A 16,908-nucleotide genomic window follows, 5' to 3' on the forward strand; every position below is an offset into this window, starting at 1 on the left:
GACACAACTACTGGGGGCACAGCTACTGGGGGCACAGCTACTGGGGACACAACTACTGGGGGCACAACTACTGGGGGCACAGCTACTGGGGCACAGCTACAGGGGTCAGAACTACTGGGGGCACAGCTACTGGGGCACAGCTACAGGGGTCAGAACTACTGGGGGCACAACTACTGGGGGCAGAACTACTGGGGACAGAACTACAGGGGGCACAGCTACAGGGGGCACAGCTACAGGGGTCAGAACTACTGGGGGCACAGCTACTGGGGTCAGAACTACTGGGGGCACAGCTACTGGGGGAACAGCTACTGGGGGAACAGCTACTGGGGGCACAGCTACTGGGGGAACAGCTACTGGGGGCACAGCTACTGGGGGCACAACTACTGGGGGCACAACTACTGGGGGCAGAACTACTGGGGGCACAACTACTGGGGGCACAACTACTGGGGGCACAGCTACTGGGGGAACAGCTACTGGGGCACAGCTACAGGGGGCAGAACTACTGGGGGCACAACTACTGGGGGCACAGCTACTGGGGGAACAGCTACTGGGGGCACAGCTACAGGGGTCAGAACTACTGGGGGCACAACTACTGGGGGCACAACTACTGGGGGCACAGCTACTGGGGGCACAGCTACTGGGGGCACAACTACTGGGGGCACAGCTACTGGGGCACAGCTACAGGGGTCAGAACTACTGGGGGCACAACTACTGGGGGCAGAACTACAGGGGACAGAACTACAGGGGGCACAGCTACTGGGGGAACAGCTACTGGGGGCACAGCTACTGGGGGAACAGCTACTGGGGGAACAGCTACTGGGGGAACAGCTACTGGGGGCACAGCTACTGGGGGAACAGCTACTGGGGGCACAACTACTGGGGGCACAACTACTGGGGGCACAGCTACTGGGGGCACAACTACAGGGGGCACAGCTACAGGGGGCAGAACTACTGGGGGCACAACTACTGGGGGCACAGCTACTGGGGGAACAGCTACTGGGGACACAGCTACTGGGGGCACAGCTACTGGGGGCACAGCTACTGGGGACAGAACTACAGGGGGCAGAACTACAGGGGGCGCAGCTACAGGGGTCAGAACTACTGGGGGCACAGCTACAGGGGGCGCAACTACAGGGGGCAGAACTACTGGGGGCACAGCTACTGGGGACAGAACTACAGGGGGCACAGCTACAGGGGGCACAGCTACAGGGGTCAGAACTACTGGGGGCACAGCTACAGGGGGCACAGCTACTGGGGGCACAGCTACTGGGGACGCAGCTACAGGGGGCACAGCTACTGGGGGCAAAGCTACTGGGGGCACAGCTACAGGGGGCACAGCTACTGGGGACGCAGCTACAGGGGGCACAGCTACTGGGGGCAAAGCTACTGGGGGCACAGCTACAGGGGGCACAGCTACAGGGGGCACAGCTACTGGGGACGCAGCTACAGGGGGCACAGCTACTGGGGGCAAAGCTACTGGGGACGCAGCTACAGGGGGCACAGCTACTGGGGACGCAGCTACAGGGGGCACAGCTACTGGGGATAGAACTACAGGGGGCACAGCTACAGGGGGCACAGCTACAGGGGTCAGAACTACTGGGGGCACAGCTACTGGGGTCAGAACTACTGGGGGCACAGCTACTGGGGGCACAGCTACAGGGGGTGCAGCTACTGGGGGCACAGCTATTGGGGACGCAGCTACAGGGGGCGCAGCTACAGGGGGCGCAGCTACTGGGGGCGCAGCTACAGGGGGCACAGCTACTGGGGACGCAGCTACAGGGGGCGCAGCTACAGGGGGCACAGCTACTGGGGGCGCAGCTACAGGGGGCACAGCTACTGGGGACGCAGCTACAGGGGGCACAGCTACTGGGGACGCAGCTACAGGGGGCACAGCTACAGGGGGAACAGCTACTGGGGGCACAGCTACAGGGGGCACAGCTACTAGGGACGCAGCTACTGGGGGCACAGCTACAGGGGGCACAGCTACAGGGGGCACAGCTACTGGGGACAGAACTACAGGGGGCACAGCTACAGGGGGCACAGCTACTGGGGACAGAACTACAGGGGGCGCAGCTACTGGGGGCGCAGCTACAGGGGGCACAGCTACAGGGGGAACAGCTACTGGGGGCACAGCTACAGGGGGCACAGCTACTGGGGGCACAGCTACTGGGGACGCAGCTACAGGGGGCGCAGCTACTGGGGGCAAAGCTACTGGGGACGCAGCTACAGGGGGCACAGCTACTGGGGGCACAGCTACAGGGGGCACAGCTACTGGGGGCACAGCTACTGGGGACGCAGCTACAGGGGGCACAGCTACTGGGGGCACAGCTACAGGGGGAACAGCTACAGGGGGCACAGCTACAGGAGGCACAGCTACAGGGGGAACAGCTACTGGGGACGCAGCTACAGGGGGCGCAGCTACTGGGGGCACAGCTACTGGGGACGCAGCTACAGGGGGTGCAGCTACTGGGGGCACAGCTACTGGGGACAGAACTACAGGGGTCACAGCTACAGGGGGCGCAGCTACAGGGGGCACAGCTACAGGGGGCACAGCTACTGGGGGCACAGCTACAGGGGGTGCAGCTACAGGGGGCGCAGCTACAGGGGGCACAGCTACTGGGGACAGAACTACAGGGGGCACAGCTACAGGGGGCACAGCTACAGGGGGCAGAACTACAGGGGGCACAGCTACTGGGGACAGAACTACAGGGGGCGCAGCTACTGGGGACGCAGCTACAGGGGGCGCAGCTACAGGGGGCGCAGCTACAGGGGGCACAGCTACTGGGGACAGAACTACTGGGGGCAGAACTACAGGGGGCACAGCTACAGGGGGCACAGCTACAGGGGGCACAGCTACTGGGGGCACAGCTACTGGGGACACAGCTACTTGGGGCACAGCTACTGGGGACGCAGCTACAGGGGGCGCAGCTACAGGGGGCACAGCTACTGGGGGCACAGCTACTGGGGGCACAGCTACTGGGGACGCAGCAACAGGGGGCACAGCTACAGGGGGCACAGCTACAGAGGGCACAGCTACAGGGGGAACAGCTACTGGGGACGCAGCTACAGGGGGCGCAGCTACTGGGGGCACAGCTACTGGGGGCACAGCTACTGGGGGCACAGCTACTGGGGACGCAGCTACAGGGGGTGCAGCTACTGGGGGCACAGCTACTGGGGACAGAACTACAGGGGTCACAGCTACAGGGGGCGCAGCTACAGGGGGCACAGCTACAGGGGGCACAGCTACAGGGGGCACAGCTACTGGGGGCACAGCTACAGGGGGTGCAGCTACTGGGGGCACAGCTACTGGGGACAGAACTACAGGGGTCACAGCTATAGGGGGCGCAGCTAAAGGGGGCACAGCTACAGGGGGCACAGCTACTGGGGGCACAGCTACTGGGGGCACAGCTACAGGGGGTGCAGCTACTGGGGGCACAACTACTGGGGACAGAACTACAGGGGTCACAGCTACAGGGGGCGCAGCTACAGGGGGCACAGCTACTGGGGGCACAGCTACTGGGGGCACAGCTACTGGGGACAGAACTACAGGGGTCACAGCTACAGGGGGCGCAGCTACAGGGGGCACAGCTACTGGGGGCACAGCTACTGGGGGCACAGCTACAGGGGGTGCAGCTACTGGGGCACAGCTACTGGGGACAGAACTACAGGGGTCACAGCTACAGGGGGCGCAGCTACAGGGGGCACAGCTACAGGGGGCACAGCTACAGGGGGCACAGCTACTGGGGGCACAGCTACAGGGGGTGCAGCTACTGGGGGCACAGCTACTGGGGGCACAGCTACTGGGGACGCAGCTACAGGGGGCACAGCTACTGGGGACAGAACTACAGGGGTCACAGCTACAGGGGGCGCAGCTACAGGGGGCACAGCTACTGGGGGCACAGCTACAGGGGGCACAGCTACTGGGGGCACAGCTACAGGGGGCACAGCTACTGGGGGCACAGCTACTGGGGACGCAGCTACAGGGGGCACAGCTACTGGGGTCAGAACTACTGGGGGCACAGCTACTGGGGGCACAGCTACAGGGGGCACAGCTACAGGGGGCACAGCTACTGAGGGCACAGCTACTGGGGACGCAGCTACAGGGGGCACAGCTACTGGGGTCAGAACTACTGGGGGCACAGCTACTGGGGGCACAGCTACTGGGGGCACAGCTACAGGGGGTGCAGCTACTGGGGGCACAGCTACTGGGGACGCAGCTACAGGGGGCACAGCTACTGGGGACAGAACTACAGGGGGCACAGCTACAGGGGGCACAGCTACAGGGGGCACAGCTACTGGGGACAGAACTACAGGGGGCACAGCTACTGGGGGCACAGCTACAGGGGGTGCAGCTACTGGGGGCACAGCTACTGGGGACGCAGCTACAGGGGGCACAGCTACTTGGGACAGAACTACAGGGGGCACAGCTACAGGGGGAACAGCTACAGGGGTCAGAACTACTGGGGGCACAGCTACTGGGGGCACAGCTACTGGGGGCACAGCTACAGGGGGCGCAGCTACTGGGGGAACAGCTACAGGGGGCGCAGCTACAGGGGGCAGAACTACAGGGGGCACAGCTACTGGGGACAGAACTACTGGGGGCACAGCTACTGGGGACAGAACTACAGGGGGCACAGCTACTGGGGACAGAACTACAGGGGGCACAGCTACTGGGGACACAGCTACTGGGGGAACAGCTACAGGGGGCGCAGCTACTGGGGGAACAGCTACAGGGGGCACAGCTACTGGGGGAATAGCTACAGGGGGCGCAGCTACAGGGGGCAGAACTACAGGGGGCACAGCTACTGGGGACAGAACTACTGGGGGCACAGCTACTGGGGACAGAACTACAGGGGGCACAGCTACAGGGGACACAGCTACTGGGGGAACAGCTACAGGGGGCGCAGCTACTGGGGGAACAGCTACAGGGGGCACAGCTACAGGGGGCAGAACTACAGGGGGCACAGCTACTGGGGACAGAACTACAGGGGGCACAGCTACAGGGGGCACAACTACAGGGGGCACAGCTACAGGGGTCAGAACTACTGGGACGCAGCTACAGGGGGCGCAGCTACAGGGGGCGCAGCTACTGGGGGCACAGCTACTGGGGGCACAACTACTGGGGACAGAACTACAGGGGACAGAACTACAGGGGCACAGCTACAGGGGTCAGAACTACTGGGGGCACAGCTACTGGGGACAGAACTACAGGGGACAGAACTACAGGGGCACAGCTACTGGGGGCACAGCTACAGGGGTCAGAACTACTGGGACGTAGCTACAGGGGGCGCAGCTACAGGGGGCGCAGCTACTGGGGGCACAGCTACTGGGGGCACAACTACTGGGGACAGAACTACAGGGGACAGAACTACAGGGGCACAGCTACAGGGGGCAGAACTACTGGGGGCACAGCTACTGGGGACAGAACTACAGGGGACGGAACTACTGGGCACAGCTACAGGGGGCAGAACTACTGGGGGCACAGCTACTGGGGACAGAACTACTGGGGGCACAGCTACTGGGGGCAGAACTACAGGGGGTGCAGCTACTGGGGGCAGAACTACTGGGGGCACAGCTACTGGGGGCACAGCTACTGGGGACAGAACTACAGGGGACAGAACTACTGGGCACAGCTACAGGGGGCACAACTACTGGGGGCACAGCTACTGGGGGCAGAACTACTGGGGGCACAGCTACTGGGGGCAGAACTACAGGGGGAACAACTACAGGGGGCACAACTACTGGGGGCAGAACTACGGGGGTCAGAACTACTGGGGGCACAGCTACTGGGGGCAGAACTACAGGGGGAACAACTACAGGGGGCACAGCTACTGGGGGCAGAACTACAGGGGGAACAACTACAGGGGGCACAGCTACTGGGGGCAGAACTACGGGGGTCAGAACTACTGGGGGCACAAATACTGGGGGCAGAACTACAGGGGGCACAGCTACAGGGGGCACAACTACTGGGGGCACTACTATTGGGGGCACAACTACAGGGGGCACAGCTACAGGGGCACAACTACTGGGGGGCAAATCTACTAGGGGCAAAACTACTGGGGGCACTACTATTGGGGGCACAACTACAGGGGCACAGCTACAGGGGGCACAACTACTGGGGACGCAGCTACAGGGGGCACAGCTACAGGGTCACAGCTACAGGGGGCACAGCTACAGGGTCACAGCTACAGGGGGCACAGCTACAGGGGGCACAGCTACAGGGTCACAGCTACAGGGGGCACAGCTACAGGGGTCACAGCTACTGGGGACGCAGCTACAGGGGGCACAGCTACAGGGGGAACAGCTACTGGGGGAACAGCTACTGGGAGCACAGCTACAGGGTCACAGCTACAGGGGGCACAGCTACAGGGGGCACAGCTACAGGGGGCACAGCTACTGGGGGCACAGCTACAGGGGGTGCAGCTACTGGGGGCACAGCTACTGGGGGCACAGCTACAGGGGGTGCAGCTACTGGGGGCACAGCTACTGGGGACAGAACTACAGGGGTTACAGCTACAGGGGGCGCAGCTACAGGGGGCACAGCTACAGGGGGCACAGCTACAGGGGGTGCAGCTACTGGGGGCACAACTACTGGGGACAGAACTACAGGGGTCACAGCTACAGGGGGCGCAGCTACAGGGGGTGCAGCTACTGGGGGCACAGCTACTGGGGACGCAGCTACAGGGGGCGCAGCTACAGGGGGCACAGCTACAGGGGGCGCAGCTACAGGGGGCACAGCTACAGGGGTGCAGCTACTGGGGGCACAGCTACTGGGGGCACAGCTACTGGGGACGCAGCTACAGGGGACGCAGCTACAGGGGGCGCAGCTACTGGGGGCACAGCTACAGGGGGTGCAGCTACTGGGGGCACAGCTACTGGGGGCACAGCTACAGGGGGCACAGCTACAGGGGACACAGCTACTGGGGGCACAGCTACTGGGGACAGAACTACAGGGGTCACAGCTACAGGGGGAACAGCTACAGGGGTCAGAACTACTGGGGGCACAGCTACTGGGGGCACAGCTACTGGGGGCACAGCTACAGGGGGTGCAGCTACTGGGGGCACAGCTACTGGGGACAGAACTACAGGGGGCACAGCTACTGGGGTCAGAACTACTGGGGGCACAGCTACTGGGGGCACAGCTACAGGGGTCAGAACTACTGGGGGCACAGCTACTGGGGTCAGAACTACTGGGGGCACAGCTACTGGGGGCACAGCTACTGGGGGTGCAGCTACTGGGGGCACAGCTACTGGGGACGCAGCTACAGGGGGCGCAGCTACAGGGGGTGCAGCTACTGGGGGCGCAGCTACTGGGGACGCAGCTACAGGGGGCGCAGCTACAGGGGGCACAGCTACAGGGGGCGCAGCTACAGGGGGCACAGCTACAGGGGTGCAGCTACTGGGGGCACAGCTACTGGGGGCACAGCTACTGGGGACGCAGCTACAGGGGGCGCAGCTACAGGGGGCACAGCTACAGGGGGTGCAGCTACTGGGGGCACAGCTACAGGGGACACAGCTACTGGGGGCACAGCTACTGGGGACAGAACTACAGGGGTCACAGCTACAGGGTGAACAGCTACAGGGGTCAGAACTACTGGGGGCACAGCTACTGGGGACAGAACTACAGGGGTCACAGCTACAGGGGGAACAGCTACAGGGGTCAGAACTACTGGGGGCACAGCTACTGGGGGCACAGCTACTGGGGGCACAGCTACAGGGGGTGCAGCTACTGGGGGCACAGCTACTGGGGACGCAGCTACAGGGGGCACAGCTACTGGGGACAGAACTACAGGGGGCACAGCTACAGGGGGCACAGCTACAGGGGGCACAGCTACTGGGGACAGAACTACAGGGGGCACAGCTACTGGGGTCAGAACTACTGGGGGCACAGCTACTGGGGGCACAGCTACTGGGGGCACAGCTACAGGGGTCAGAACTACTGGGGGCACAGCTACTGGGGTCAGAACTACTGGGGGCACAGCTACTGGGGGCACAGCTACTGGGGGCACAGCTACAGGGGTCAGAACTACTGGGGGCACAGCTACTGGGGACGCAGCTACAGGGGGCACAGCTACTGAGGACAGAACTACAGGGGGCACAGCTACTGGGGACACAGCTACTGGGGGAACAGCTACAGGGGGCGCAGCTACAGGGGGCAGAACTACAGGGGGCACAGCTACTGGGGGAACAGCTACAGGGGGCGCAGCTACAGGGGGCAGAACTACAGGGGGCGCAGCTACTGGGGGAACAGCTACAGGGGGCGCAGCTACAGGGGGCAGAACTACAGGGGGCACAGCTACTGGGGACAGAACTACTGGGGGCACAGCTACTGGGGACAGAACTACAGGGGGCACAGCTACAGGGGGCACAGCTACAGGGGGCAGAACTACAGGGGGCACAGCTACTGGGGACAGAACTACAGGGGGCACAGCTACTGGGGACAGAACTACAGGGGGCACAGCTACAGGGGGCACAGCTACAGGGGTCAGAACTACTGGGACGCAGCTACAGGGGGCGCAGCTACAGGGGGCGCAGCTACTGGGGGCACAACTACTGGGGACAGAACTACAGGGGACAGAACTACTGGGCACAGCTACAGGGGGCAGAACTACTGGGGGCACAGCTACTGGGGACAGAACTACTGGGGGCACAGCTACTGGGGGCACAGCTACTGGGGGCAGAACTACAGGGGACAGAACTACTGGGGGCACAGCTACTGGGGACAGAACTACTGGGGGCACAGCTACTGGGGACAGAACTACAGGGGACAGAACTACTGGGGGCTCAGCTACTGGGACAGAACTACTGGGGGCACAGCTACTGGGGACAGAACTACTGGGGGCACAGCTACTGGGGGCACAACTACTGGGGGCACAGCTACTGGGGGCAGAACTACTGGGGGCACAGCTACTGGGGGCAGAACTACAGGGGGAACAATTACAGGGGGCACAGCTACTGGGGGCAGAACTACGGGGGTCAGAACTACTGGGGGCACAGCTACTGGGGGCACAGCTACTGGGGGCAGAACTACAGGGGAAACAACTACAGGGGGCACAGCTACTGGGGGCAGAACTACAGGGGGAACAACTACAGGGGGCACAGCTACTGGGGGCAGAACTACGGGGGTCAGAACTACTGGGGGCACAAATACTGGGGGCAGAACTACAGGGGGCACAGCTACAGGGGGCACAACTACTGGGGGCACTACTATTGGGGGCACAACTACAGGGGGCACAGCTACAGGGGCACAACTACTGGGGGGCAAATCTACTAGGGGCACAACTACTGGGGGCACAGCTACAGGGGACACAGCTTCAGGGAGGCACAGCTACTGGGGTCACAACTGCAGGGGTCACAGCTACAGGGTCACAGCTACAGGGGACGCAGCTACAGGGGTCACAGCTACAGGGGTCACAGCTACTGGGGTCACAACTACAGGGGTCACAGCTACAGGGTCACAGCTACAGGGGGCACAGCTACAGGGGGCACAGCTACTGGGGGCACAGCTACAGAGGGGGCACAGCTACAGGGGGCACAGCTACAGGGGTGCACCAGCTCTAATTTTCTGTGGGTGGGGGGGGGGGGGGCGCCACAGGAATCTTCCGCCCTGGGCGCCACAAGGTCTAGAACCGGCCCTGTTAAGAGTGTGGTCATGCCCCAGTGGGGGTGTGGTGGCGGTGGCAGACTTCATTACAACTGGCCCCTAATCTCTTTGGCTGCTAGGGAGCCTGAAGGAGAGCCGTGAGGAGATGGACAGTGCGGCTAGTGACAGGGCTGACAGGGAGACGCCAGAGAGGGAGATCAGCGCTAGGATAAGACACATTGAGCGCTGACCGGAACATGGCGCATGCGGCCGGAGAGTGGGATACCTGCTGAGTAGCAGCGGAGCGTGCCTTGCTTTTCATACTAACTCTATGCTGGCCTACATGCTGAGGAACTGTACTGTATAGCTGCATGCTCGCATAACTACTGAGAGGCTGAACTGCATCACCCGCTACTGCTCACTGCTATACACACTATTTCTATTGGTTTATATTCTCTTCCCCGAGGGATTACCGCACATGCTAACAGTTACCACGTAGGAACATTCATTTAATAGGACACGTCTGACTTTTAGGCTAAAGGGTTCACAGCCAGGGGCATAACTAGAACCTTGAAGGGGCAAGGGGCAAGGCTCTGCCATTTTCCAGGTGATTTCTGCTGCAGCGCCATCGCAGGACTCTGGAGCGGTAAGTCATTAAACATGGGTGTAGTGTGTTCAGTGTGGGCCCATCTGGACCCAGAGGTCCATGTGCACCACACACGCTGCACCAAATATAAATACTACATTGCATATACCAGTCTCCTCCTGCTTAAAGCAGACACAGCCACCCTGTATGTTGCAATAATTGAATACTCAGATATCCCTTTCTGCAGCAGAAGGTAGATGCGTTCTGTGGTCTCCCCTGTAGTTACCAAGTATTGCCTAAACCAGAGGTTCCCCAGCTGTGTGCGGTGGCTCCCTGGGGTGCCTCGGGACACTTGGAGGGGTGCCCTGGGTTGGCGGTCCAGGACCAATTCAAATTATTCATGTTCAATATAATAGGCAAAACCAGTGCTGGTGGCTGCCAGTCACAAAATGTGGCCAAACAGAAGAAAATTTTGTCCCTCACCACACAACTGACCCTAAGGATGACATATAAATGCGATCTACTTAATGTAATATTCCTCTCTATATTTCTCAATAAGAAATTTTTGGCCTAGGGGTGCCGTGAAAAAAAAACTGATATTCTAGAGCACCATGATTCAAAAAAGTTTGGAAACCACTGGGGTAAACCTTTATTCATGGTAGTTTTGAAACATCACCACTGGCCAACAAACTCACCAGGTCAAATTTATCCCGATCTTCTCCTTTAAAGAACCACTCTGTGAAGGTTTTAGCCAACGTCTCTCCTCTCTTCTTGCATGAAATACATCGGATCTTAAATTTTCCCCCGTAGACGGCTTCTGTTTCAGATTCCACCTCCACGCAGCCTGACCGACAGGAGGACACTGCGGATAGAAGACAAACAGCATCTCAGTAATGATTGGGGATTACAAGGCAGTATTTACCAAGCATGGAACATGCTGTGGGCACAATCTTCGGGCAGCAGGGTTTAGTGACAAATAAATCATTTTATGTGAATGTTATTTACTACACTGCAAGGGTTCCCAACCACGGTCCTCAATGCACTCTAGCAGTCCAGGTTTTAAGGCTATCCATACTGAGCAGAGGTGACTTAATTGGTGCCTCCGTTATTTTGATTTATCCATATTTGCTCAAGCATGATTTCAACTAATTTAGGGCTTATTTACTCACTATACAGTGCCTATAAAAGTCATCATACCCTGTCTGAATCTTTACCTTTTGTCACATCAAGCCTAGGGAAATAAAATAAATAAAAATCAAACTTGTTCCAGCTTATAGAAACATAGAAACATAGAATTTGACGGCAGATAAGAACCACTTGGCCCATCTAGTCTGCCCATTTTTTTTATCCTTTAGGTAATCGCAACCCTTTTTGAACCTTAATTCTTTGTAAGGATATTCACATGCTTATCCCAAGCATGTTTAAATTGCTCTACAGTCTTAGCCTCTACCACCTCTGATGAGAGGCAATTCCACTTATCCACTACCCTTTCTGTGAAATAATTTTTCCTTAAATTTCCCCTGAACCTGCCTCTCTCCAGTTTCAGTGTATGTCCTCGAGTTCTAATACTTCTCTTCCTTTGAAGAATGTTTCCCTCCTGAACTTTGTTTAAACCTTTGGTATATTTGAAAGTTTCTATCATGTCTGCCCTTTGCCTTCTCTCCTCCAAGCTATACATGTTAAGATCTTTTAGCCTTTCCGGGTAAGTTTTGTGATGTAGGCCATGCACCATTTTAGTTGCCCTTCTTTGTACACTCTATAATGTCTTTATATCCTTCTGGAGGAACAGTATTAGGCGTTTTATACATGGGCAGGAGACATAGTGATGGCGTGTTCTGCTGAATTACTGTCTAATGTATATTCTTCAATTATTTAGAGCTTATGAAATGAGAGAATCAGCCCATGGGACGCAGCATGCATTCTACGGAACCATTAAATAAACAATAGGGGGAAAAGAGTGCATTACATGGAAATAAGAAGAAAATGGAGGTATGGTACATTTTAACTGGGGTTCACTTCATTTATGAAGCGCTGATGGTCAGTTGCGCAGCGCAAAAGCATATTTGGACTCGCTACCTGCCTTGATTCATATCCTTCTGGAGATATGGTCTCCAGAACTGGACACAGTATTCCAGATAAGGCCGTACCAATGACCTATACAGTGGCATTATTACTTCTCTTTTCAGGCTACTGATTCCTCTCCCTGTGCAACCAAGCATCTGACTTGCCTTTCTCATTGCTCTGTTGCATTGCTTTCCTGCCTTTAAGTCACTTGAAATAGTGACTCCTAAATCCCTTTCTTCCTTATTTACATATTATATTATTATTATTATTATTATTATTATTATTATTATTATTATTATTATTATCCTTTATTTATATGGCGCCGCAAGGGTTCCGCAGCGCCCAGTATATCCCCCACTATGAACATGAAAACAACATTTACATAAAATCACAACTTGGGCTGGATGCAGTAAAATCCGAGTTGGCTGGAGGTCTAGGTTCCCAGACAAATGTGGAATTTTTTTAAAGCAGAAAGCATTTGCAAGGCATGGTTTTGCCTTGTACACGATTGCAACTTTAAAAATAACATCCAAGTTCGGCCGGGAAGCCGCACCTCCGGCCAGCTCAGACTTCATTACAACTGGCCCCTAATCTCTTTGGCAACGTCACGTGCTTCCATTGCTCTAGCCTACACAGACTTTGGCCGTAGTGCTTGAGTTTGCACTTTGCACATGACTCCGGTATTATCGGTGGAGCAAAAATGTGAACTGGGTGGAGGTTGGGGTAGGCAAGGGTGCTGATGAAACAGAGCAGCATTGTAGGAGACTAGAAAGTGGATGAGTGCCTCAAAATTATGCTAAACGGACCATGTAGTGCAATGTGGTTCCAAAATCAGGTAAGTATTATTGGTACAATGCCCATTATTGTGCACGTAAGTTCTGTACAGTATGGTCCTGAATCAGAAGTGGCTGCAGCTGGTAGCCTGACTGTGTCTTTATGCAAATGCCATTACAAAGCCCTCCCCCGTGTACATCCTTGCACATGAATGTGCAAGGACTGAGACACCCTCTTTGAGTGTCTGTAGATGCTGTAACACCAGGCTGTCCACCAATGGAGGCAGTTGCTGCAAGAGCTGGCTACCGGAACGCATGCAGTACTGGGCAAAAGTATAACCATCAGAGTTAAGTCCAATCTCCTAACACTTGAGAACAACTTATTCCAATAAAAGAAACACTTCAGTTTTACTCCTAAACTATTACTCAGTTTCTGGCTTAAACTAATCATGGGAGTGAGGGACATATAAACGACATTTATAACATGAGTTCATAGTGTTTATAGAATATCTCGACCTTTACTTGGAATTCTTCTCTGTTGAACTGCTACGTAAAGGTATACAACAAGTCCAATTAAATGTATAAGCTCAATCATCAATCGATTGGGTTGCCCCAACAGAACACAAACAATCAAATGTGATGCAATATAGCAGTAATCTAAGGCAACACAAACTTTCTTTTTACCAGTCATCTTAGCTGGAGATTTATGTAACTCCAACAACGTGTCTCCAATGTTAAGTGCATGGATGTATCCCACATCCGTATTTCGATAGCCAGCCCTGATCAGTAGTGAAAACTGAAGTCCTTCTGAGTCATATAAATAGATGTTTAAGGGAAATGCACCCTCTTTACCCCTTATCTCAATTTAATAAGCCTTCACCATCAGAGAACAGAGCACCAGTTTACCTATTCAGTAGTTTGCTAGGAAACATCCCCCCCTCCCCCCACACACCCCCTCCGTCCCACTTCTGCAGCCTTAGGGGTCTATTTACTAAGCCTTGGACAGAAATAAAGTGGACGGAGATAAATGACCAGCCAACCAGCTCCTAACTATCATTTCTCTGACGTCCTAGTGGATGCTGGGAACTCCGTAAGGACCATGGGGAATAGACGGGCTCCGCAGGAGACTGGGCACTCTTAAAAGAAAGATTAGGTACTATATCTGGTGTGCACTGGCTCCTCCCTCTATGCCCCTCCTCCAGACCTCAGTTAGAATCTGTGCCCGGCCAGAGCTGGATGCACCTAGTGGGCTCTCCTGAGCTCACTAGAAAAGAAAGTATTTGTTAGGTTTTTTATTTTCAGTGAGATCTGCTGGCAACAGACTCACTGCTACGAGGGACTGAGGGGAGAGAAGCAAACCTACCTGCTTGCAGCTAGCTTGTGCTTCTAAGGCTACTGGACACCATTAGCTCCAGAGGGATCGAACACAGGGCCCGACCTCGATCGTCCGTTCCCGGAGCCGCGCCGCCGTCCCCCTTGCAGAGCCAGAAGACGGAAGATAAAGATGAAAAATGGCGGCTCAAAACTCCTGTCTTCATTAAGGTAGCGCACAGCACTGCAGCTGTGCGCCAGTGCTCCCATAGCACACCACACACTCCGGTCACTGTTGGGTGCAGGGCGCTGGGGGGGGCGCCCTGGGCAGCAATTAGTTTACCTTTTGGCACAAATAGCACATAATACAGTGTATAACACTGTATATGTGCAAAAAACCCCGCCATTAACATTATAAAAGGCGGGAGAAGCCCGCCGCTGAAGGGGCGGGGCTATCTTCCTCAGCACAACCAGCGCCATTTTCTCTTCACAGCTCCGCTGGAAGGACGCTCCCCAGGCTCTCCCCTGCAGTATCCAGTACAACTAGGGTAAAAAAGAGAGGGGGGGCACATAAATTTAGGCGCAAATTGGTCTTAATAAGCAGCTATTGGGAAAAATCACTCAGTATAGTGATAATCCCTGTGTTATATAGTGCTGTGGTGTGTGCTGGCATACTCTCTCTCTGTCTCCCCAAAGGACTTTGTGGGGTCCTGTCCTCAGTCAGAGCATTCCCTGTGTGTGTGCGGTGTGTCGGTACGGCTGTGTCGACATGTTTGATGTGGAGGGCTACGTGGAGGCGGAGCAGGAGCCGATAAGTGTGATGTCGCCCCCTACGGGGCCGACACCGGAGTGGATGGATATGTGGAAGGTATTAACCGACAACGTAACAGCCTTGGGACAGCCGGCATCTCAGCCCGCGCCTGCCCAGGCGTCTCAGAGGCCATCAGGGGCTCAAAAACGCCCGCTAGCTCAGATGGCAGACACAGATGTCGACACGGAGTCTGACTCCAGTGTAGACGAGTATGAGACAAATGTACAGTCCACAAGGGCCATCCGATGCATGATTACGGCAATGAAAAATGTGTTGCACATTTCTGACATTAACCCAGTTACCACTAAAAAGGGTATTATGTTTGGGGAGAAAAAGCAGCCAGTGACTTTTCCCCCATCTGATGAATTAAATTAATTGTGTGAAGAAGCGTGGTGTTCCCCTGATAAGAAACTAGTGATTTCTAAGAGGTTACTGATGGCGTACCCTTTCCCGCCAACAGACAGGTTACGCTGGGAGACATCCCCTAGGGTGGACAAGGCGCTCACACGATTATCTAAAAGGGTGGCACTGCCGTCTCAGGATACAGCCGCCCTAAAGGAGCCTGCAGATAGAAAGCAGGAGGCTATCCTGAAGTCTGTATATACACACTCAGGTACTATACTGAGACCTGCTATTGCTTCAGCATGGATGTGTAGTGCTGCAGCAGCATGGTCTGATACCCTGTCAGACAACATTGATACCCTCGACAGGGATGCTATTTTGCTAACCATAGAGCATATAAAGGATGTTGTCTTGTATATGAGGGATGCACAGAGGGATATTTGACGGCTGGCATCTAGAATTAATGCAATGTCCATTTCTGCCAGGAGAGTATTATGGACTCGGCAGTGGACAGGTGATGCTGATTCTAAAAGGTACATGGAGGATTTGCCTTATAAGGGTGAGGAATTGTTTGGGGACGGTCTCTCGGACCTCGTATCCACAGCAACAGCTGGGAAGTCGACTTTTATACCTCAGGTTTCCTCACAGCCTAAGAAAGCACCGTATTATCAAGTACAGTCCTTTCGGCCTCAGAAAGGCAAGCGGGTCAGAGGCGCATCCTTTCTGCCCAGAGGCAGGGGTAGAGGGAAAAAGCTGCACCAGACAGCCAGTTCCCAGGAACAAAAATCCTCCCCTGCTTCCACTAAGTCCACTGCATAACGCTGGGGCTCCACAGGTGGAGCCAGGTGCGGTGGGGGCGCGTCTCCGGAACTTCAGCGACCAGTGGGTTCGCTCACAGGTGGATCTCTGGGTTCTACAAGTGGTATCTCAGGGATACATGCTGGAGTTCGAGGCGACTCCCCCTCGCCGTTACCTCAAATCAGCCTTGCCAGCGGCTCCCAGGGAAAGGGAGGTAGTGCTGGCGGCTATTCACAAGCTGTACCTTCAGCAGGTGATAATCAAGGTTCCCCTCCTTCAACAGGGACGGGGTTACTATTCCACAATGTTTGTGGTACCGAAACCAGACGGTTCGGTGAGACCCATTCTAAATTTGAAATCCTTGAACACTTATGTAAGGAAGTTCAAGTTCAAAATGGAATCGCTCAGGGCAGTTATTGCAAGCCTGGAAGAGGGGGATTTTATGGTGTCGCTGGACATCAAGGACGCTTATCTGCAATCCCCATTTACCCACCTCACCAGGAGTACCTCAGGTTTGTGGTACAGGACTGTCATTACCAATTCCAGACGTTGCCGTTTGGTCTGTCCACGGTACCGAGGGTATTTACCAAGGTAATGGCCGAAATGATGATACTCCTTCGGAAGAAGGGAGTTATAATTA

At 56.1% G+C, this 16,908-nt stretch overlaps 1 protein-coding gene across 1 annotated transcript in view; it reads right to left on the reverse strand.

Annotated features, from left to right (window-relative positions):
- SCN1B (sodium voltage-gated channel beta subunit 1) overlaps nt 1-16,908 on the reverse strand; it is a 99,233-nt gene that overhangs the window by 18,333 nt on the left and 63,992 nt on the right. Inside the window, exon 3 of the mRNA XM_063942237.1 lies at nt 10,865-11,031. Coding sequence (XP_063798307.1) covers nt 10,865-11,031 — 167 coding nt within the window. The remainder of the gene's footprint in view (nt 1-10,864; nt 11,032-16,908) is intronic.

The sequence above is a fragment of the Pseudophryne corroboree genome, chromosome 10, assembly GCF_028390025.1.
Source record: "Pseudophryne corroboree isolate aPseCor3 chromosome 10, aPseCor3.hap2, whole genome shotgun sequence".
Classification (NCBI taxonomy): Eukaryota; Metazoa; Chordata; class Amphibia; order Anura; family Myobatrachidae; genus Pseudophryne; species Pseudophryne corroboree.